Source organism: Eublepharis macularius, chromosome 9, assembly GCF_028583425.1.
Source record: "Eublepharis macularius isolate TG4126 chromosome 9, MPM_Emac_v1.0, whole genome shotgun sequence".
NCBI classification, from domain to species: Eukaryota; Metazoa; Chordata; class Lepidosauria; order Squamata; family Eublepharidae; genus Eublepharis; species Eublepharis macularius.
Genome location: NC_072798.1, coordinates 20,014,789 through 20,038,891, shown reverse-complemented (window position 1 = coordinate 20,038,891; position 24,103 = coordinate 20,014,789). Strand labels below are relative to the sequence as shown.

General features: G+C 43.6%; 1 protein-coding gene across 3 annotated transcripts; it reads right to left on the bottom strand.

Annotated features, from left to right (window-relative positions):
* Window positions 1–336: 336 nt before the first annotated feature.
* BID (BH3 interacting domain death agonist) lies at window positions 337–23,271 on the bottom strand. 3 transcript variants are annotated; one of them, XM_054987774.1, is made up of 7 exons: window positions 23,113–23,271; window positions 11,930–12,039; window positions 11,297–11,361; window positions 7,274–7,490; window positions 4,961–5,100; window positions 2,156–2,368; window positions 337–1,104 (listed from the first exon to the last, which is right to left on the bottom strand). In XM_054987774.1, exons 3-7 carry the CDS (start codon window positions 11,303–11,305, stop codon window positions 1,099–1,101), a joined length of 585 nt encoding a protein of 194 aa, XP_054843749.1. In that variant the 5' UTR covers window positions 11,306–11,361; window positions 11,930–12,039; window positions 23,113–23,271; the 3' UTR covers window positions 337–1,098. The 3 variants fall into 3 exon arrangements, with proteins under 3 accessions (XP_054843749.1, XP_054843750.1, XP_054843751.1); XM_054987775.1 differs by lacking the exon at window positions 23,113–23,271 and adding an exon at window positions 22,347–22,435; XM_054987776.1 differs by lacking the exon at window positions 23,113–23,271 and adding an exon at window positions 18,961–19,174.
* Between the last annotated feature and the right edge of the window lie 832 nt (window positions 23,272–24,103).

Sequence of the window (24,103 nt, the reverse complement as noted above, 5' to 3'; positions counted from 1 at the left end):
GTTCATCCTTGGTTAGTAATTGGATGGGAGACCTCCAACAAGGACCAGGGATGCAGAAGCAGGCAATGGCAAACAATTTCCTGGTCTCTTGCCTTGAAAACCCCAGCTATGATTTGACAGCACTTTCCACCGCCATTACATTTCCATCTGTACCTTAACCTTTTGAAATATCCTTGGGCTAGCTCTTACTCCAGTTGTACTTTTTATTTTTTGGCCGAATACAGCAAAAAGGGGTTCTAGAACTTGTCCATCTTAGGTCGTTGTTATTTGTACAGTAGTAAACTCACCCTCAAGGACAGCCTGATACCACTTAACATTAGATTAGTTCCACATTGGTAAACAACAGGCATTTTTTATTTAAAAATATTTAAGAGTTACAACTACTAGCAATTTCAGTGTCTGGTTTCACAAAATGCTTGGAATTGATAATGGCAGTCTCTACAATGTAACAGGAAGATGATTTGAGACATTCCTGTCTTCAGAGCCAGCCTCATCAACAGGCTGATGAGTAGATGTTAACGGAAGCATGCCTGACACCCAAGCTTCTTAACCAAGCTGAAGCCTCATTCACATTGTTTGAGGAAATAGTGACTCAAGGATGACAGCGAACACTGACAGACTACTGCTGCTGTACAAATTAAAGCTGTTGATAGAATCAAGGATATCCAGCTGAGTTTAGCCCTATTGCTTAGGCTTTAGAGTTTTACAAGAAACCCTTGATGTTTTGACTGGTGCTAGAAGACCATGTCTACCATAGCTTTCATTAACATCTACCTCTGTTAGCAAGGGAAGAACAGACTCTCAATACTACAAACCCTGAGTAAAAGAGTCGATTTGCCATCTTCCATCTGAGATAAAGGTAGAGCAGCAGCAAGGGTCACAAGGTTATAAAAAAATAAGCACATGTCAAAATAAAGCAAAGACAAGCATGAGGCAGCTAATTGCTGCTACTAAAAGTTGCAGAATACCTAATTCATGTGTATGTGAATTCGTTACACGATTTCACTTAAAAAGAAAAACACCCCAAAATTGCTTTGGGATATGTATTTTTGTTTAAAAAAATAGATCTTTCCCTTCAGGAAGACACAACACCTTCATTCAGCCCTAGGAGAGAAACAGAAGAGTTGGTTATGGGCAACAGGCCAACCATTATTATATTTATTTACAACCCAAGATTCCCATGTTGCTTTTTAGATATTTCCCACAAGAGTTGAGTCAACAGAGCTGGGTATCATGGCAGAATAATTCACACACCCAGAGGAGACTGTATGTCTGCATGATCTATTATCTTTTAGACAATATTCATACATTAGGATGTCATGTTAAAACCAGCTTTTTGTATTAACAGATCTCTGCACCCAGTACAGGCCTGTGTGTGTGTGACTGGAATGACTGCATATTCATCTCATACATTACCATTCCCTCTGGTGAATTTTAGATTGCAATGGCCTAAGGGCACAGAACTTGTGCTCTGTAAAGTGCCACGCACACTGATGGTGCTAAATCAAGAATTGTCACTAGAGGGATAATTTAAGGTAACATGCTTCTACTTGACACAATATCAGGCCAATGAAAGGCTGGCAGCATGCACACACATACAAACCACCACCACCATGCCAAGACTTTGGTGTTGCATCTGAAAATACTCATCTACCCTGAGTGCATACACTAGACACACAATCAGTTGGTGCTGGTACTGAAGATATCCTCCCACCATGTTGTGTTGAATCTCATCAAGCAGCTGCATATACAAGTTGCCAGTAGCAGCACATGCTGTGTAATCAGGGTCTAATGAAGCCTCTTCCACTTTTTTTTTGGCCTTCAAATCACATAGCTAAACACATGGATAGCCCCCTCCAACCACCAAGGGCTAAGGTGCACCATCTAGAAAAATAGTAAAAAGTCCAGTAGCACCTTTTAAGACTAACCAACTTTACTGTAGCATAAGCTTTCAAGAACCACAGTTCTCTTTGTCAGATGCATCAGACAAAGAGAGCTGTGGTTCTCAAAAGCTTATGCTACAGTAACGTTGGTTAGTCTTAAAGGTGCTACTGGACTCTTTACTATTTTGCTGCTACAGGCTAACACGGCTACCTGCTCTGCATCTAGAGAAAGAAAATTAAAATGTGAGGTTTGGAATTTTTTTTTTTACTACCTCAGGTGCCAAGTTGTTCACAAAATCCTGGAGTCTGTAGTTGATATAATTCACAGTTGTGACAAACACTCGATGAAGAAGAGATGGAACTGTGTTTGCTACATTTCGGGCCAACAACATGGCTGCGAATAACATGGCTCGCTCCTGCTCCATTTCCACTGGCATCCTTCTTGCCAATGCCTCCACTGCCTGAGACAGATGCCTGGTTATTTCCTGAGGAAGTTGAACAGAAAACATACTTCCCTGAAAGACTGCCTTTTCAGAATTCCTTAGTTACAATTTTTTCTTCCATGAAGCATTTAGCTGATCTTAAGATCTCATTGCCAGGGTGAAATAGGAACAAGCAGGAACCCACAAGACACATGGGGGAGAGAGATCCCATCTACTTCCTGCTGGTCCCCCAATTTTCCACCTCACATTCCTATCCCTCATCACTTTCTCTTCATTCTCCATGCTAACAACCCTCAATGTCGTCATCATCTCATGCAGTTTCCAGTGATCTTCACTGGCATCTTCTGTCTTGGAGGCATTTTGATAAATTAAGGCTATTCGAAACATCTACCCACTCGTTCCAGACTCATGTTAACTTTCAATAACAAAACAATTCATAAAAGAGGAGACCAGATCTATTCAAGAAAAATCGTTGTCATTATACTTTAAGAGCTATCTGCTCATGCACTAGCAAACAAGATCCAATAGCTAATGTATTCTTAGCTAACGGCTAAGAAAACTCTTCTCGATTCAAATCTTGCCTCTGCCAAATACCAAGTGGCTGTAAGAAGTCACTCACCCTTAGCCTCAGTTCCCTCATCTGTAATATGACCAGCCTTACTGGCTACCTCTTTAGACCAATGTAAGCTTTACAAGGACATAATATATGTGCATTTAGAACACAGAGAAGAATTATGACAGGGATTTTTTTACTTCCCATTTTTTCTGGAAAAAATTCTGTGAACATGCCAATCTGTGACAGATCCTGCCCCTTTCTATCAGTCACCTATCTCCTGTATGCCAGCTTTGGTGGGTGTGCAGAGCACATAATGGCCAATCAGGACCCATGGAAAGCTGAGGACGGAAGGTAAGAGAAAAATCTGACAGCTCATGTCAGACAGGGTCTGAGACTTCAGAAACTGAGACTGGAGAGATTCTATCCCTTTGAGTTTAAGTAGATTAAAGTAGTAAATCGTTTGTGATGGGGTGTGAGCCTTTCGAGAGAGACTGGAGAGATCCTGTCACAGAGCTTGGCTTTTGGAAGAAAGAAAGCAAATTTCAGTGATGCTTTAAAAATGTCTCAGAGGCGGTTCTGAGGGAAATCAAGCAAAAGAACTGGAATGTCCAGAAAGAAATCACGCTTATATTGTGAGAGTCCTAAGGTTCAGGAAAGGCCAGTCACCTGAAGAATAAAAAGTTTTTTATAACTGTTCTCTATACACAGGAATTGTCAACTGAAACCTTATAAACTGTATGAGCTCAGCAAATGCTGTGTGTTACACTTGTATGTAGTGTAACAGTTTATCTTACTCATCTGGAGATAGCTATATTTAGAAGCCATTGGGGTTCAGACTGTCAGGTGGAGGCTAGAATAGAATCAAAGTTCACATCACACTCCCTCTACTCAAATGGGCCTCTAAAACCCTGACCTTCATGCTATGTTACTCTACTTAAGCATTCCAAAGCAGGCCTTAGGCTCATAATGGCCCTTCCCACTCTCCCCAAACATTAAAATCCTACATGCAGAGTTAGCAATATGCTATATTAAGTTTGCTACAGATTCTTCTGTAATCTAGGCCTGCCATGGGCAGATTCTCCTGACCTTTGCTTCAGATGGCTCAAGATTGCATCAACATGTCCAAATGTGTATTGATTGGGAAAAGCCAGGGCTTGCCCTTAGTTGTCCTAATACAAGAGAACCGTCTCAATAATCCTCATGGTTTATTGTTTTCCTTTAGGATCACAATGAGATCTGATGGACTCTTCAGATTAGAATAACACTGTTTCAGAGGCACCTGCCACTACTGTGTTGGTTTTATTCTCTCTCACTTCCCCAGTTTATTTTCTCCTCAACAGTTCAGCTTTCTCTGTATGTGCAGCTTCATCTCTTTTAGCAGCCATTTTTTGGTTGGCTCCACCTCCTGTGGTAGCCATTTTGTTGTTGCTCCCATGACCCTGTCATAATTCCAAAGACCACAAGACCAAAAAAGTTGGGAAACCTTGCTACAAGATTATCTTGCCTTATATCAACAACTTTGTCCTTTGGGCCATTTAACTAAGAAAGGGTATGTTAAACCTCTGGGAGTGAGAAGTTGGCAGTAGGGCTGTGCAAGCGTGGGTAGATTCGGTATTCCCGAAGCGCACAGCCCTAATTGGCAGTTATAGACTAGAAATGGCCAGACTGGTTATCTTGGCACTCCAGTAAGATCTCTTCCCAAAGTACCAGCTCTTGACAATAAGAGTTTGCATTGTTCTCTGTGCAGATCTGCAGTACAGATTTGGTTCCTGCAGTTGGTAAAGCCGTAATAACACCTATCGAATCCTATTTTATTTATTTATATTTAGTTCTCTGTAGCCCATCTTATTTAAAGAAAAATTGTTCATTCAGACAACAAAGACCTCCAATAAAGAATGCAGTAGGATTCCAAAATTGGGGAAACACTGCAAACATCAACAAAAACAACACTGAAAAGAAAGAAAATGGCCCTCTGAGATGCTGGAGATGTCATGTGAGCGTTTTTTGTTTTTGTTTTAAATAGGAGATTTATCCTAGGAGATTAAACCTTCAGGTGTCATGTTCCAGTTTTTCCTCACCTCTCTAGAAAAGTTCTCAGCCATAAACTGCTGCACAAGACCATTCATCAATGGAGGCTCCATCTCCACCACAAGCTTGTCCCCGATTTCAGCTAACTGAGCTCCAATAATCCGGAAAATTTCCTCATCATTTCCTACACCTGCATGAGTTAATGGAAAGAGGAGAGTCAAACAAAATGAAATTCTCCCCCTCACGCGAGGATAACACTTAACTTTTAAACACAGCATGGAGGAAGACACCAACACTTGTCCTGTCAGGAAAGCCTGAAGGGGCACCTCTCCCTCTATCAATAAGAAAACACCTCTCATTTTATGGCATAACAGAGCACTGGGCATTAAACTTAGATTTTTAATTTGCTCAAAATAAAACACTTGCTAAAATATATACATATTGTCAGAGGATTTTCTTTAAAACCCAATTAAGGAATACCCCATGGAAATTCTTGGGGCACAGTGAAGACTCAAGGTAAACAGAGCAAAGTTTTATTTAAGTGATCACCCAAATGATGCAATTCAGACCTGGCTGAAAATGTATGCTTACAAGAACAGAGGCAGTAGCTTATATACTGTGAAACCGATAAACATCAGAAGACAAATTAGAATGTTCTCGGAATTACGAGGTTGTGAAGTAAGCAATTTTCATAGGCATGCTAACTGACAGCTTGTTTTGATGAAGTGCGAATTTTAGTACTTCTTGACATCGAATTGTTAGTATTCTGCACACCAGAGGGGAGATGAGGAGTCACCAAGGGAAGGATTGTTTTGGGTATGAAAGGAATATCTCCTGCAGTAAAAAGTGAAAACAGAAGGACTATCTCCTGCTTGAGCTGATTCACATTTGAACAGGGTCATGTATCTGGGTAACTTAAAAGGACAGTGGAAAGAGCCAGCCTGGCTCACCTGTCATACACTGAGAGAGCCAGAGAAGACCTAGCAAAGCTAATATTTTATTTCTATAGGCTTATCTAAACATTCTCTAACATATATTCCCTTAAAACCAGTCCAACACAGGTCTCGCAGACTTTGGGGAGCCTCTTGAAAGATGCACACTGAGATATTTGCAGCACCAGCAATGTGTGTATATCAGTCAACAATAGCATTTTAAAGGGCTAAGAAGGATAAATGAGAAGCAGGTTGCTTAGGGCACACAGTTTTGACTGGGATGGAGTGCTTTCCTACAAATGAAAACCTGCAAACCACCCGCCCCCCCCCCACCATGGGCTCTAGACAAGTTAGCCAGCAGAAAATCACAAGCCCCTTAGAATGTAGCTGCTGTTGTATCCTGGCCACTGGGCTTGCTGGCCTTCCCATACTGTATATGCTCAGTTTACTGAGTGGCTGCACATCGACAATCTTTGCCTCCATTGTGAAGCTGAACAGCCTTATAATCTGATCCCCACACTTCCAGCCCTCATTATTTGCTTTGCCAGGTTCTAATTCCTCTTTTCCTTCAACACTCCCCAAAGCCAGCTGAGGCTAAGCACGGGCAGCTGCACTGTTGCCTTCTGGCCAGCACATGTCATCAGTGGCACAAACAAGATGGTGGGGAAAAGTCCGGCCAGCCAGGAGGATGAACTAAGAGACAATGGGAGACAGAGGCCTAGTTCTCTCTTTCCTTTCCTATCTGTCCTAGGATTACAGCCAGCTGGGACACAAATGGAGAGGCAGATGTGCCAGCAGATGAAGGAATAGAAGCTGGCAAAGGCTACAGCAGCTGTCATGAAGGGAAGGCAACAGAGCGGACTTCTGTGCTGAGGATTTTCACAAGCACCACTGCATTCCCAGGAGCTGGCTACAGTTCTGTTCACCTCATACGCAACAAGCACTTAACATCCTATCTGCATAGGCGAATGTGTATGAACATGCATATGTATTTCCTTCCTCAGAGTGCTCTATTTTCACTTTGCATATGTGGCAGAGGACTATCCAACCATTGCAAAGCTAACTGGATTCCTGGTTCACAAACTATCTCGAGGCAGTGAAACCCACAAATGCATTAGCAGGTATGCGGGAAAATAAGCTTGTACCGAAACAACTGGAAGAATAATAACTATCTGAGCATAAAAGCATGGTTTGTTTTCTAGATAAGCCTTTAACTGCAACACCTCTCCCTTCCCCTGGACAAATCACAAGCATGATGGCAAAAGGCAGAATAGATACAAATCTGAAAGAGACCCTCTGGAGTACCAAGAGCAAGCCAGGAAACAAGCACAGCACCCCAGAGTCAATCTCCAGGGCTGAGGCAGCTCTTCTCGGCACAACGGACCCGTGCTTCTACAGCATCCAACATTAGCATGCAGGAATGATCATTACCTGGCTCTGTGACCTGGAATCGCCCGACTCGGTTGCCGTCTGTCTGCAGATCCCCATCAAAAGCCCCCTCAAAACGCAAGCACGGCTTTGAAGCCTTCAGCTGTTTTCCCAGAGCATGGAGCTCTGGTAAGAAAGTACAATTGGAGCAGTTTTCCAGAAAGGAGTACAAAAGGACGCTGGGGATGGTATACTCCACCAAGTTATTGCCACCGAACCCCTAGGTGAGAGACAGAGAAAAGAAACACATACACACAACCAGCAGTAAGTCGGCCAGCACGTGCCCGGAACTCTGGAACCAAATGTAGTAAAAATGGGCGGGGAAGATGGTGTCCTGTGAGATAAGAAGCATGCAAGCATCATTCATGCAAACATATCAGGACAGTTTTGGAATCATTTATACAGGAGCCAACTACACAACAATAGTCAGTCAGCATGCACAGTATTTCTCAGGGTTAGTCGACGGAAGTTGGTCTGTATATCCATGCCTAGGAGGCAACACGCCCTAGTCTCAGAGCATGACACCAACTCTGCCTCTTCCTAATATTGCTCATCCTCCATATCCGGAACTAGATTTAGCAACAAAGTCAAAATGCAAATACCCGCTCTCACACACACCTTTCTTTATACATAGGGCCCATGTTAAAGTAGCAGGATTAAAAATATGAATTACACAGAACAGGCAAATAACTAAAATCATGTTGAGAAGTGGGACAACAGCCCAAAAATCCACTCCCAGGCTCATTCTGAAGCATGCGGATGCCTCCAGTTAATATTTTGCTCTTGGGCGTGCCTCAAGTTACCTCCTAGAAAGGAGTGGTAGCTCAGCAGTAAAACAACCTGGTTCACCCGCTGAAGGTCCCAAGCTCAGTATCTGAACTCTCTAGCTAAAGGGTCTTCAGATTTAGCCAGGGTTTGTAAACACTTGACTTTGTTTGAGGATCCTGGAGAGCTGCTGCTAGTCAAAACAGACCAAGGGTTGAACTTGTAGACACTTTGAGAATTTTGAGAAGCAGCAGTGGGCACCACCACAAAATGGCTGCTGTGGAGGGATACAGCCAACCACAAAATGGCTGCCAAGGGGGCTGGAACCAATTATAAAATATTGGGCACTTCAACAAAATGTTAAGAGGTTCCAAGTGAAGAGGCCTCATATGATGGAGGCAGCTGTTTCCAGAAACAGGCTCCCTGCAGATGCACAGGTGACGTCTCCAGGACTCTTCTGAACCAACTCCTACTCCAATGAAGTGGAGGAAATCCAGGATTAGTTGTTTACTTTGAGAAAGCAGTAAGGGGCCATCAGGAGAAACAGTGGTGAGCACCAAAGCATCCATGGGCACCACACTGAGTAGATAATACTGAGCTAGGTGGGACTTTTCTTTTGATGAGCTTTATTATGAGTAGTACAGCAGTGAGGCTGTTCCTAGCAGAAGATGGGAACCTGAACTTGAGAAACCCTTTCTAGGAAAAATGAAGCTTGAATCATGGGGTGGGGCAGAGTTGAATAGGGAGAGTGAGTATTCGTATGCTTGTCAGTATACCAAAGCAAGCACTTCTCAGTTTTCAAGCTACTGTTTAACCTCAGCAATTTCCAGCCTACCAAAGAACACTCACGTTATAAGCACCACCTCTAACTCTACCCCCCGCCCCCATTCAGAAGTTAGGTTTGCTGAATACCAGATTTGCTCTCCTAAGCATTAACTTCAACCCATGCCCTCTCCTGTTTTTGTAATTCTACTGTTGCCTTAAGCAGACACGTCAAAAACTTGACTGTATGTTGCCAAGAGGGAGGAAGCCACAAATGTATGGCTCAGGTCCAGGAAGAAAGCCTTGGAGCCAGAAGATGAGCTGTCTTGGCCCATCAGATAGTCTAGAGTAACCCCCTATGAGATCATTGGTTTAGCCCAGTAGGGCGGAGTCAGTAGCTACAGTCAGGCAGCTGAGGAACAAGATGGGTGCTGGGAAGCTGAATAATAATTAATATGATCTTATCACTTTGAATAAGGGCAGTAATTTCCCAAGAACTGTAGCCTGGGCTACAGGTGCTTCGAACTGGAAGGATAGTGAAATCTCTATCACTTAGTGGAATCAGACAAGTTTACCCTTTTCAAATTCATTGCTGGTTTAGTTTCTGTACGGCTGCACTTATGAGTTTAGTTAAAGGGGGGGGGGGCAATTGTATTAATTGTTAAAAGGTTTTTAAAAAAATTCTTCTTAACTTAAATTTGTAGGTAAGTTTGCTTCCTAAGCCCCATAGAACCCATACAAGGAGAAGTTACACTAGTCCCCTGTATGCATTTCCGTAACTTGGCAGAGGTCAAGTGTATTAGGATACGTGATTGAAGAGCAGGGAGGTAATGCCTAAAGGGGAAGTAAGAATGCAGGTACTTATGAAGACCTCTGCACCTAACCAGCCCTCCCAGCACAGGGGACTAGCATTCCATTACAACATTATACTCAGGGCTATATGGATGTTGTTCCATAGGAGCACAGAAGGTGGAATCTGGTGCAAAATTTAGTTTCCTGAACTTGAAGTGTTTATTAAAGAGCAAGTTTCTAGCCATTATGGGCTGAAGATGTACTTGAAGTACGCTCAGAATAAGCTAAAGAAAATTATGCTCATTTGAAAAATGCATACTAATCACAGAATCCAACTTTCTATAGTGCAGAATCTGGGTTACTTAGATTTAGAAGTTGTATGCAGAAGTCGCCAGGAAATGAGTGTTCTACTGGCGGGGGGGGGGGGGAGTGCATGTCCAGCTTTGCTGTCTTTCAACACTTCCTACATACATAGGAGGACTCAAAAATAAAATATTGGTATCTAAAGCTCAGAGGAATAAAGTGTGAGAGAACAAAAAAATGTTAATCCACACCTCTCCTGTTACATTAACATTGATAAGGCTGTGTGAACAGGGTGGCAATATAAAAGCCCTAGCCCTAAGCAACAGAACTTATGCACTAAGTAAAACTGAATTCTGCAGTTTATATAGATTAACTCAATTAACAAGTTTCATGCATTTGCACATTTACTTTGCCTTCTATTCAGTAACATCCTTTCAGTTTCAACACTGGTCCAACCGTAGCTCTGTATAGAAAGGAATCCACTCTGCATCAGTAGAACAGAAGGCTTAAGAGATAAAACAAGCCCTGAAGATGCATGTTATATGTAACACTTGGTGCATCTAAAAGTCCTTTAGAACTGTGTGTATCTGCTCATGCCATGCAGTTTGGAAACTGGTACCAAGCAGTCCTGAGAATCTACGCTTTCATTTAAAAACAGAAGAAGAGCAAGATTCCTAGTCCCTTATGCCTAGTCAAATCCCAAATCGAGAGAGTAGAGAAAGACACCTAGCCCTCATGAGGTATAGGATTTTGGTGTTTATAACTCCTCCTTGCTCCTTCCTGAGGCTAACAGAAGAGTATGGTGCAAGTCATATATATATGACTTGATATAGATAGATAGATAGATAGATAGATAGATAGATAGATAGATAGATAGATAGATAGATAGATAGATAGATAGATAGATAGATAGATAGATAGATAGATAGATAGATAGATATCAGTTTGCTTGATGTGAATAATTTGCATGCCAAAAAATAAAGCCTTCTTGGCACAAAATAGTTCTGGTGGAAGACCCCCCCCCATCCTGCCCTTTTCTCCATTTAGCATCACAAGAACCTACACTGCTGAAAAGAGAAAGTGGGGGTGAAAGTTCTCATCTGAGTCAAACCCCCAGCATCATCTCCTTCCCCCAGTTTTATGTTTATAATCAAAACCAACAATCAGGCCTGTTGCCCTGACATCCAACAAATCCCCCAGAGTCACCCTTGTTGCCCAGGCTCCAAGACGCAAGGCCTTTCTACAAGGCCATGCTTAAGAAAGAGGAGAGGGCAGGAGAGAGAAACCAGCCTCAATAAAAAGGCATCTCAAGAGACTTCTTTCCTCTTTTTTAAAAAAAAACTTGACCATTTATTTAGGAGACAAATTCACATATTGTTCACAATGGCAATTTTGGAATCTCACCTGATTCATTACAGCTGCTGAAACAGAACCCTTGGGTTAATTCTTAATCTTCAGAGGTCCTCTTCCTGTAAAAAGGAGAATTATAAGTGGATCTATGCATCTTTTTCTCCTGCATATTCTCTTTTCCTCAACCTTACTGGCATGCTTCCAGGTTACCAAGTGGCACAGAGAGAACCTCTGCTGTACAAGCAACAGGGACTCAGAGTATCTCAGATGCTCCTGGGGAAGCCAACTCTTCCAAGGCTATTTTCAGATTTTATTTCTCACAATATGAAAGCAACCAACACTCCCAGGAAACAAGCTCATGCACAGGATTCAGTGGTAGAGCGAATGCTTTCCACAAATAAAAATAACGGGTCAATTACCAGTGGGTCAATTACCAGACCCTCCTGTTTAGAGATTTAAGGTCACAAGGCTATGAAAGATCTCCGCCTGTAACTAGGGAAAGAGCCAATCAATTCCAGCCCCAATCCCAAATACTAAATGAACCAATTGAAAATAAACTGCCTACACAGGAAGGGGGAATGAACTCCCCCTTCCGGCTACCAGAGATATCAAGCCATCCCCCTATCCAACCACCTGGTCTTGCTTGCACAGGCACAGACCAGCCTTCACAAAATCCAGTTTCCTCACCTTGTATTGGCTAAAGCCAAATGATTTGAACTGTTTGCCAAAGCACTTCCTCCAGTGCTGATGAGTCAATCCTTTTCAGCAGGTCACGGCAGCAAAGTCCCCAGAGAAGCCTAGAAGGAGGGGAAAAATACATAATGAAGCCAAGAATGCACAGAAAGGCTACGTCTGCAGTTTTAAATATGTCTGGAGTGCCCTCTGCAGGAATTCCAAGGAGAGGCTGAGCGTGAGGACAAACAGCCATGAAAAAGCTCACTTTGAAGCAAGGCCAGGGCAGAACCAACTCCCTCACTTTCCTCTTCAAGGCACAGAAGCGGGAGACAGTGATGGTCAAGGGGGTCCGTAACAATTGTCTATCATAATAAATTTGCCCTCAGCTCACACCGAACTAGCCTATTTAGAGGCAACACATGAAGTACTTCAACCAATTACAGCCACACATACACACCCCATGCCAACTGGAAACACCTTCCCAAGGACGCTGAGGTACTCTCTCAGTTTGCAGGCCTCCCTAGTCCCCTCAGTGAAACACTTCCTGCCCATAAGCCTATGGAGGCCAGAAATCAGCCTAGCTCTATTGCTGCTACTTTGGCAGAGACAAAGGTAACACACAGAACACTCAACTATTTTAATGGTGCAAAAATGCTTAAACAAAACAAAGTTCAACAACAACGACCTCTACTATATTTTTGGCCCCCTTACCTTCAGCATGTTACTCTATTCCTTACCTAAGTAGTTTACACCCCAGTAAGGGATGTGGAGCCTACATTAACCACAAGACTTAAAAGCAGGCAGTGAAGGAAGTGGAAAGTGTGATCAAACGATTGCCAAGGGGGAAACCCTAGGGGCGGGGGAGAAGGAAATCACCGAAAGGGCCCAACCAAAAAGGGGAAAAAAAGTTATTTATGTTCATCAAAAACCACAGAAAAGAACAATCAGATTTTTAAAAAACCTACCAGACATATATATCACACAAACTTTGTAACATATTCTCCTTGGTTACCTGTTGTTTGAAGTGTCTGCTGTGTCATTCTCTTTATTTTTGGATCCTAGCTTGTGTTATTTACAGCTATAATACCCAATTTGTTGTTGTAGATTTGGGCAGCAGTCAATGTCACAATGAGCTACAGTGGAATCAAATACAAGGTTTAAATGTAGGCAGTTCACCAAACCCAGGTTAGTATCAAACCAGGATTTTCAAACCAGGTTTGTAGCTGTTATCCACAGTCTGCACTGACTATGGTTTGTCATTCCATTTGAATATACAAATCACACTTTACTGAATGTCATTGTTGGATGTCACAGAAATGGCAGAATGATTTCCCTGCTAAGAGGAATGACACGGAAGAGGCAGACAAACCAGAACTGGGTGTGTACATGCCACAGTTAAACAAACCAAGATTTATCATGATGTCTGAATGCAGCCTGTACTTCCTACATATTTGATTTATAGGTTTTAACTCACATTTTAAGTCTACATTTAAGCTATTCTGTATTTCTCCCCCTGAAAATGTGTGATTTTTAAAACATTGATAAATAATTTCTTTTTAAAAAAAAATTCTGAAGGTCAGGCTCTTATTTGACTGCCTGCATGGGGAAAGAACCTTAAGTATGTCCTCACTCACTAGATGCCACTGTGCAAAGTACTGGCCAGGAATAACTGTAGCATTTGTGTGTGTAAACATTTGCCGATGCTTTGCCTTCCTACTCATTTCAACTCAGGAGGGTGAAGTCTGTATGTAATGTTGCTTAACAGCATGTTTACTAGTTCTAGATAATATTGCAGAAGTTCAGTATCTTCCACCAAAAAGAGCCCCTCCCCATGGGGGGAAAGTGTCATTCCACATTCTTTGGATCCAATGCATATTGTTTCCTGCATCCTCTGTAAATTGTACAACTTCACCTGAGCAATAATTAGTGTGAAAATGGTATTTAGCAGCTTCTTCCAAATTTATTTCCTTCACAGATAGTAGGAGAATTTTTTCCATGGCTTTTTCTTCCCAATTTATGGAACTCTCTAAACATGTGGAAATGTGGTTGTGCACTTCCATTTCATTTTTGAAGTATGGCTACTTAAGGTTCTAATTGCTGCGGCTTTGGGTTGCTTTGTTCAGTTTGCTCTTTTATTTTTATTATCTTAATGGCTATTTTTACTTGTCTTTGGTTTTTTATCTCATAAATTGCTCTGAATGCTTTAAAAGTATAAAGACAGGATATTTTACACATATATAAAAGTTGATATTATTTGAACTCTTAAGGCCACTTTGATGCTACAATCTCATAGCAACTAGGTCATATAAAAATTTCTTTCTGGACAGAATAACATGCTGCTAAATCCCACCCCCGACATACACATACACAAATCCTGTACTTCACCAATGAAAAATAAGGTTGTAGGTACACTAAACTGATTTAACAGTCATTTCCTCTGTTCAAGAAACTGTAAATCTAAAGTACGGGATTAGGGATCTGAATTGCCAACAACACCCTCAGAAAACAACCTTAAGAGATTTTGGGGAGTAGGTACAACAAAAACTGGTGAAATAAATGCTCTCTAATTGTGTTATCTTCATAAAATAAATCTAACAACAACAACGGGAATAGACAGGATAAGACAGTTGTAAACAGCCACACTACTTGGAACATGCCACATATTAAGGCAATACTTCACTGACTTTGGGACCAAAACTTCCAGCCCAAACATCTGGTAGACTGTGATAACATAATACATTTTATTTTATTTCATTTATACCCTGCCTTTCTGTCCAATGGCAACTCAAATCAGCTTGCATCATTCTCCTTGCCTCCATTTTCTCCTAATTAACTTTAATTTAAATTAATAATAAATTTAATAATTCATAAAATTAGCTTAAAAAATATCCATCTGCAAAATGAGGATAAAACTAGGAACGTGCGCTTCGGGTTCAGGATTTGTGTTTTTAACCCGAATCAGGCCCAGTTCAGTTAAGATTCAGTATTGCTTCAGCAATTTGGTAATACCAAAGCAAAGCTTACCAAAGTGCTTCGGAATGCTTCGAGTAGTGCAGCAGCACTGTTTTCTGTTGCTTCGCAAAGACTAATAGCAAGAAAGTGCTTCCCGCCTTTTTTAACCCAATGGGAGAGGGGAGGAAGGGGTTGGAGTGAGTGAGAGTCAGCAGGGGAAAAGGGAGGGGCATCAGGGAAGGGAGGGGTAACTTTGAGAATGGCCAATCCTTGCAGCAGCTCTCCTTCCAGCCAATAGGGATTCTCTGGAAGGAGAGTGCCTTTTTTAAAAAGGCTGCAGGGATTTAAATTGAAGGCTTCCTTGCTTAAGCCTCCATTATTGCTGTAGCCTGGTATGTTGCTGGAGAGAGACTTCCTTGTTTGCCTCTCTCTCTGGTCTCTGGGCTGGGACTTGGCTGGACGGCTGGGACTTCTGGATTGGGATTCCCTGCACTCTCTTTCTCAAGCACTTTTTAAATGCACCATTTCTCAACTGACAGCCCCCAAGGCAGTTCATCATCATAAAAAGAACAAAATACTATCAGTAGCAAACAACAGAACAGAAGCACAAAATGTTTAAAAACAATAAAGCCCCCATACATAAAGAAGGTAAAACTGATGTAAAACAAAATATGTTTTGATCAAAACAAATGGTGTGTAAAGGAAAGACCGACAAAAATCAGCCAACAGTTTGTAAAGACAGGCAATATTTCAACGGGTGCCCAGAACTAGATATGTAAAGTACCACATGTACAGCTGTGGAATGGAAATTCCAACACTGAGGTGTCACCACTGAAAAGGCCCTGCCCCAAATGGCCGCCTTTGTCACTTCTGAAGGCGGGGGGCACACAAAGTAAGGATCCTGTTCATTATCACAGCTGATGGAGCAGTCTCATATACTCCTGTCCCAAAGTATTAAAGGCTTTAAAAGTAATCACCAAACAGAGTATAATACTGATTTGTATTACATCACCTACTAAGAGAATTACTGAAGTATGTGAAGTTCCTAAACATTTGAAAGGGCCATATAAAAGCTAAGAAGTAATTTTACCCACTACGAGGCCCACAGTCCAGAGCCCCCCACTCAACTTCACCCCTTTCCTTCTCCAAGGTTTCAAATCCACCCCATTCCATAATCCACTCCTTGTCTCACCTAAAGATTTAAAAACACAAAGCAAACAAACAGCAAACTTATACCAATTCCGTACAATTCACAACTACCTTGGGCATTTTTCAACTGAGATAAATGGTTATTTTTAACTTTTGCAGGATTTCGCCACTCAGGAGACGTATGCCAAAAGTCGCGTATCCAGATACATCAAAGTAAAGTTAGTTCAGTCAGTCCCACTAATATTACTAAACACTTTGGCACAACTCTGAGCATCGTCTGTTTGGAAGATAAGTCCCATTGTGTTTGATGGGGCTTACTCTCAAGTAGGACTGCAGCCTCAGTTTCCCAAGTAAACTCACTTATGTTGCAATCCTAAGGAGTAGGCCCTACTGAATAACATGGAACTTACTTCTGAGTATTTACTGTATGTATGTTATTTAGTCAGGCTTTCTCACTGAGCAGACCTTCTCAAATCTGCTCCCTTGAGCAGAATGCTCCATTGCAACCACAAACACAGGAGCATCAATGGCTAGTCACTGTTGTTGTCATTGCTGTATCAGCACAGCCAAGAATTAAACATGTGTTCAAGCAGACAGTCACAAAATTACTCAAGAAACAAAGTTCAGATCTATTAAGGAAATGACTATTCAGCATCAGGCTTACATCCTGAGCACCAGAGAAAGCAAAAGAGGCTAGAGCTTCAGAAAGCAGGAGTGAAACCTGGCTCAACTGAAAAGCAATACATTAGCCACTACATACAGGGTGTAACAGCAATACTATAAACACAAGGGTCTTAAAAAAAACCCGTTAAAGAATTAAAAAAAAAGAACTGGGATACGAGGCCTGTGCTGTAGTATGATCAGAGCTCCCCACCAACCCTAGGTGGTCCAGCCATTACGGACAGGAAGGAACCCTACTGAAAGGTGCATATTCAGAACAAAGAGAGATGCATGGTACCACCCGGTGTCCTTGCAATATACCACCCTCCCTCCATGCACCCCCTCCATAATTAAAGATATCTTATTAGATACAAACACATCAATTTTTCTTTTCATGTTATTTGCACCCTCCCCCTATCCATAAGCAAGGGCCCTTCGACAACCTTAAGATCACTGCAAGCAAAGCATGCTAACTGGCTGCCAGCAATGCTGCTGCTACTGCACAAAAGGGCAGTACTCCCTTGGTTTAGGCTACCTTGTAGCAGCAGCCATTGAAGTAAGAGAAGCTGCACTCCTTCAACAAGGAATTTCTGAGCCAAAAGCGAAAATGTGTGTGTGTAAATACAGCAATGGAATTCCAACACTGGAAAGATAAGGCCAGTTGTGGAGCCCCAAATGGTAGGCAAACAGGGCAGCCACAAGAAAGAGACAGAGAAGGTACAGAGAATCTCCCTCTAGCCATATACAAAAATTCAGGGAGTGGTGCCAGTCCATTAAAAAAAATAAAAAGTAGCAATAGTGTAATAACAGTTTTCCCTAGGGAACAACTAGAGATGAGAAGATCTAGAGGGAAAAACAGAAAAATAGGTGTATGGGGTTCACCCCATATCAAGGATTTCCTGTCCCCCCCCCCAGTATTTTGCAATGGAAAAATTAGAAATTTTAGGGACCTCTGAAAACAACTCTCATAAAATATTTTCTCTTTATGCAAAGTGCTATTCAGAATGTGTAGTATGAAGATTTGTATGTAAAATAATCTATGGCATTTCATAATGCTAATTCCTGCGTATATTGACATACACAACATCTTTTCAGGCATATTTTAATATATTTTATTATGTATGATAAATCATACAAATTGAAGCCTTCAGTGTTCAGTCGTGTGGCTTAGTGTTCGTATGAATTGGGAAACTCAGGTTTCAATCCCCACTCTAACATGGAAGCAAGTTGCACTTTGCTTACCAGGCTGTAGTTCTGAGGGTAACATGCAAGAGATGAGAACAATATTGTAAACCAGTTTGGGACCTCACTGGGAAAAAATAAGGTTAAAAAGAGCTAGATACTAAATAAAACTCTTTATACAAATATTCTGCTAATCCTAACGTGACTGTATGAAACTGTTTCTATCCCAACAGTACACTTTATTTTGTTGACTGCAGAAGTTGTTTCCTGTCTTTTTTTCTTACCTCTGAGATGACAAAAACTAAAAGTCACATGTTAAGATAGTATGGAGTGCAGCATTTTGTAGCGCTCTCTCTTTATGTTGTGAGTCACAATTTTGCTTGCAGAAAATGAAGGCATTCATACCTCTAAATTTCACAAATATGCCAAACTGCTAAGTGACACATTATGCATTTTATGCTCCTACCTCCTAACACAGCAAAGTAGGTAGGTTTGATAATAAGTATGGCACATATTTCCAGTTCTCCTAAAATTTCCATCCCACCCACTGCAAATAAAAAGCTCCCCACCGTAGCTTAAAATTTCCAAAAATTTTACATCTCTAGGACCAACGAAAATGTCAAAAATTAGTGAGCAAGATGCAGTTAGCTCACACAAAACGAGCACAGGAGGGGGAGAAAGATGTTGTTGAACACTAAAAACATCTCTGTCTACAGATTGCAACAGTCTTCAAATACAGTACAGGAAGTGTTAGTTAAATGATTCCAAGAGCAGAGAGGGAGAGGGAGAGAGATCATCTTAGGTTGCCAAAGGTTACTGGGACAAAGACAGAGGCAATTTTCCTTTAAAAACGTAGGCCCAGGTGTCATTTGAATCTCTTTCCAGAGCTAACTGGAAGGAACATAGAAAGCAGACAAAGAAAAATGTAGTAGTTTTATATCAGTAAGATTGAAAATTAGGCTCAGCACCAGTTGAAGCCAAAGTGGGTAGTGTTTTCTGGTGGGAATATTTTGTCAGATAGTGAATTCTGGTGGGAATAGAAAGTTTGCTCATTAATTTATGCCATTTTACTTAAATCCTAATAAAAGTTTTTATATTACCGCTGTTTAGGACTCCTTGCCTCTGGGTTCTCTACCTAGAGATTGAAGTTCTGGGCTGTGAGTGGATGCATCTGCATTGGAGTAAAAGAAATATTGTCGCTTCTGACGAAAGGAGTCCTGGTCCTGGTTCCCTCCGTTTGGCAGGGCCTTTAAGAAACAATCAGCTTCCCTTGGTCTGACCCTTCACCCATCAAAACAAAGGTGATCTCATCACCTGTAAACAGCAACAAGGAAATCTTTAGGTGAGTGCCTAGGGGGAGGGGGTTTTCCACTCCACTGAATGCCTCCAAAAGGAAAACAGAAGCATACCCATGCATCTGATGAAAAGAGGTCTAGCTCATGAAAGCTGGTAACAAAAATAATAGTTACTTAATCTTTTAAGGTGCCACAACCAGAATGGCCATGCAAAAAAGAGGAGGGGGGCAAGATCTGCATATGCTAATTTCTATTCAAATTTTCACACAATTACTAACATTTCAACAGAAATACAATGAGCTAGTGGGGTGTAGTGGTTAGAATGCTAGACTAGGATCTGGGAGACTCAGGTTCGAATCCCTGCTCTGCCACAGGAGCTCCACAGGTGACCTTGGGTCAGTCATAAGCTCCCACCCTAACCTACCTCACGGGTTGTTGTGAGGATAAAATGGAGGTGAGGCAAATGATGTAAGCTGCTTTAGGTCCCCATTGGGAAGAAAAGTGAAGTAAATAAACATTTAAAAATATAATGCAGGGGAGGGTCAGCTCTGTCTGTTATCTGGTTGCTAACTGTTGATGTGGAAGTATTGTCGAAGGCTTTCACGGCCGGAGAACGATGGTTGTTGGGGGTTTTCCGGGCTGTATTGCCGTGGTCTTGGCATTGTAGTTCCTGACGTTTCGCCAGCAGCTGTGGCTGGCATCTTCAGAGGTGTAGCACCAAAAGACAGAGATCTCTCAGTGTCACAGTGTGGAAAAGATGTAGGTCATTTGTATCTACTCAGGAGGGGTGGGGTTGAGCTGAGTCATCCTGTAAGAGTTTCCCAGGGTGTGGAATGCTAATGGCGGGAGGCTTCACTGAATCCTGAGGAGGTTCTTTTGCATATGGATTGGTGCTTGATGTGCTAATCTTCTCTGCAGGGCTATTGTCGGGTGTGGAGTGTTTTGTTGGCCTGGTGTTTTTCAGAACTGGAGCCCATGCTCTGTTCATTCTTAAGGTTTCTTCTTTCCTGTTGAAGTTTTGCTTATGCTTGTGAATTTCAATGGCTTCCCTGTGCAGTCTGACAAAGTAGTTGGAAGTGTTGTCCAGTATTTTGGTGTCCTGGAATACCTTGGTCATCCGCAAAGCAAACTTTCAGTTAGGTCACAAGGTCTACAGGAAACCAACTCACACTGATCGGTACTTACACAAAAACTCCAATCACCACCCCCGACAGAAAAGAGGCATAATGAAAACATTAGTGGATCGTGCAAGACGGATATGTGAGCCGCGCTTTCTCAATGAGGAAATTAATCATCTAAACCACGCACTTCAGGCAAATGGCTACTCCAGAAATGAAATCCGAAGAGCAATCAAACCCAGGATGAATCAAACAACCAAGGAAAAACAGTCACCTACAGGAAAAGTGTTTTTGCCATATATCAAAGGAATTACTGATCAGATGGGAAAGCTTATGGAAAAGCATAACCTTCAAGCAGTATTCAGACCCACCCGAAAAATACAACAGATGCTACGATCAGCAAAAGACAGCAGAGACCCCCTCACCTCTGCAGGAGTATACCGTATACCCTGCAGCTGTGGACAAGTTTACATCGGGACCACAAAGCGTAGCATCCAGACAAGAATAAAAGAACATGAAAGACACTGCAGACTTGGACAGCCTGAAAAATCAGCAGTGGCTGAACATAGCCTAACTCAAACAGGGCACAGTATCTTATTCCAGGACACCAAAATACTGGACAACACTTCCAACTACTTTGTCAGACTGCACAGGGAAGCCATTGAAATTCACAAGCATAAGCAAAACTTCAACAGGAAAGAAGAAACCTTAAGAATGAACAGAGCATGGGCTCCAGTTCTGAAAAACACCAGGCCAACAAAACACTCCACACCCGACAATAGCCCTGCAGAGAAGATTAGCACATCAAGCACCAATCCATATGCAAAAGAACCTCCTCAGGATTCAGTGAAGCCTCCCGCCATTAGCATTCCACACCCTGGGAAACTCTTACAGGATGACTCAGCTCAACCCCACCCCTCCTGAGTAGATACAAATGACCTACATCTTTTCCACACTGTGACACTGAGAGATCTCTGTCTTTTGGTGCTACACCTCTGAAGATGCCAGCCACAGCTGCTGGCGAAACGTCAGGAACTACAATGCCAAGACCACGGCAATACAGCCCGGAAAACCCCCAACAACCAATGTTGATGTGGAACTTTTCCAGGCCCTGGCTGCTTTCCCTTCTTTGGGCTCATCCTCTTCCATTCACCCCAAACAAACAGCCTGCTTAGCTGGGGTAGCGCTGAATGGTTGCTCAGCCTCCACCACCACCAGACTGGCCAGAAGCAAAAACCCCCAAGAAAGGGGCCAACTGGCCACCCTAAATAGATAGAACAAGAAGTGGGAAAGGAAAGGGCCATCCCTCGAGACATGCAAACAAGGGGGGATTTTTAAACCGCGCTTCCCTTCAGCGCCCCCCCCCCCCCGCCAATGCCTGCCACACAAAACGGTCCCTCTTGAGGACCCAGGAGGCGACACGGATGAACACCAGCCACGCAGCACCCCGCCCCCCCCCCCCGGAGGAGGCGGGAAGTTTCCTCCGCGGCGGCATCCCGGCGCCCTGCCCCAAACTCCCAGTCATTCAGACCAGGCTTTCTTCAGCCCTCGCTCCCTTCACGCTCCGCGGCTGGGATGGGAGCTCAGCCACCGCAGAGAAGGCGCGCAAAGGAAGGGAGGCTTCTTTCTCTGAGGGGATTTCTGATTTCTCTCTCACAGCTTCCTTCCAGCGCTTTCCCATCTCTCCAATGTTTTAAACTAGAGATGAAAGCAGTCCGCAACAGTATTAGGAGAGCTCCTTCCCACACACAACACCGCACATCGCACGCACAAACTCCTGACCGTGGTTCCCAGTTTAACGCTTCAAACACGGATACACTGCAATCCTCAGAAGAGTTTCTCCAGTCTAAGCCCGTTGAAATCAATGGGCTTAGCCTGGAGTAATTCTGTTTAGGCTTGCATTGTTACTCTCGCGACTCGCCGGGGGAGAATTGATGCTACAGTAACCGCGTGGAGTGCAACAGCGGACTGAGCGCGAAGCAACTCTGCATAGGACTGCAGGGGGCATCTCTTAAGACTTGAAGGTGCCCCAAGACACTTTTGGGAGGGGGCGTTGCGCTGCAACAGACTTACTGCTCCGACCGATTCGGCAAAGGTTGGGTAGCAGAGATCTCCCGGAATTCCAACTGATCTCCAGGCCACAGTTGCCCTGGAGAAAATGGCTGCTTTGGAGGGTGGGCCCTGTGGCATTATACCCCGCTGAGGTCCCTCCCCCCCCCAAACCCCTCCTCTCTCCAGGCTCCACGCCCCAAATTTCCAGGAATTCCTCAACCTGGACCTGGCACCGCTAGAGAATCTGACTGCAGGACGAGTTCACTTTCTGCAGAGCTCTTTGCGTTACTCTAAAGGAAGCGAGTAAAAAGGATGGCCCTCCCTTCCCGCCCCGTCAATAGAGTTTCTGGGGCCAAGCCACGAAAACAACCAATATCTCTGAGGAGGGCGACGGGCTTGCCCCACCGACTGATACCAGACAAACGCGCGCACACACAAACACCCACCCCCAAAGAGCAAGACTGGAATCCAGGGGCCCCTTAGAGACCAACGAGATTTCTAGGGTATAAGCTTTCGAGAGTCACAGCTCCCTTCTTCAGATCCAGGCAGGAGTGGAGATCCCTAAGCTTTCTCTCCCACTCAAAAGGTGAGATAGAAAGTCAGGATGGAAAGGGCCGATGCAGCTTGACTGGAGCAGAAATTGGTCTTTAGGATCTCTACTCCTCCCTGGGTCTGAAGAAGGGAGCTGTGGCTCTGGAAAGGTTATACCCTGGACATCTTGTTGGTCTTTAAGGTACCCCTGGACTCCACTCCTGCTCTTCTGCCGCAGACCAACGCGGCTACCCACCTGGACCGTCCCAGAACGGAGCGCTCTGCTGCAAAGGCTCAGGCGCGCACGGAGAGCCAGAGGCACTTCCGAGGGTTCCCGACCGCTCCAGCCCAGCCCCGCAAACAGCCTCCTGCCGCTTTTCTCCTCTGCCGCCAGCCGCGGCCTTGCCCACAAAGCCCTGACTTCACTTCCTTCTGGCTCCGGTTGCGCCCTCGGCTCCGCCCTCCCAACATGGGCGCCTGCCGGGTGCGAGCGGAGGGCTGGGCGGGCTCCGCTGAGGCGTCCCTTGGTCGCAAGCTCCGTGGTCCCGGGAGCCCCGTTTTCTCAGCCAGCGCACCAATGACGGTGGACGAGCGGCTTGGAAGAGACGGCTGTGCCCAGCTCCACCAGTGCGACCACTCGACGCCAGGAATCCCAGTTAGACGGACGCTCAGACGATGAAATCAACAAGGGAATACAAGAGCCGAGCTGCCGGGGCGGGGGGCATGCCTACATTTTTTCACAGGAAGAACCGTCTTCCCTCCCGGATGATAAAACGATGGGAGATGCCTCTTCTGACAAAGCCCCTGCCAGGCAGGATTTATAAGGACGCACATTAAATATACCTTCGGGTGCGTTGCCCTAGAGCAAGATCCAGGTCCATTAGCACCTCAAAGACCAACTAGGTAGTGCTATTGGACCCGGATCTTGCTCTTCGACTGCAAACCAACATAGCTGCCCACTTGAAACCAGTGGTGGGTAGCCATGTTGGTCTGAAGTAGAAGAGTAAGACTCGAGGCCAGTAGCACCTTAAAGACCAACTAGTTTATCAGAGTATGAGCTTTTGAGAGTCACTGCTCCCTTCTTCAGATTAAAGCTTTCAAGAGTCAAGCTATCTTCATCATATTAGTGATTTAAAAGATGCCCTGGTTAGGGTCATTATATTTAATGTGCGAAACTTGGGTCTGGTTGCACTTTAGAGACCAACTAGACTTCTAAGCTTTTGAGAGTCAAAGCTCCCTTCTAAGGA

Excerpts from the sequence above, each read along its gene's own strand:
- BID (XM_054987774.1), bottom strand. Across the intron at positions 5,101-7,273 it reads ATTCCAGGTCACAGAGCCAG|GTGTAGGAAATGATGAGGAA; the intron begins GTAATGATCATT and ends TAACTCATGCAG. Across the intron at positions 2,369-4,960 it reads CTGAGAACTTTTCTAGAGAG|GAAATAACCAGGCATCTGTC; the intron begins GTGAGGAAAAAC and ends CAACTTCCTCAG.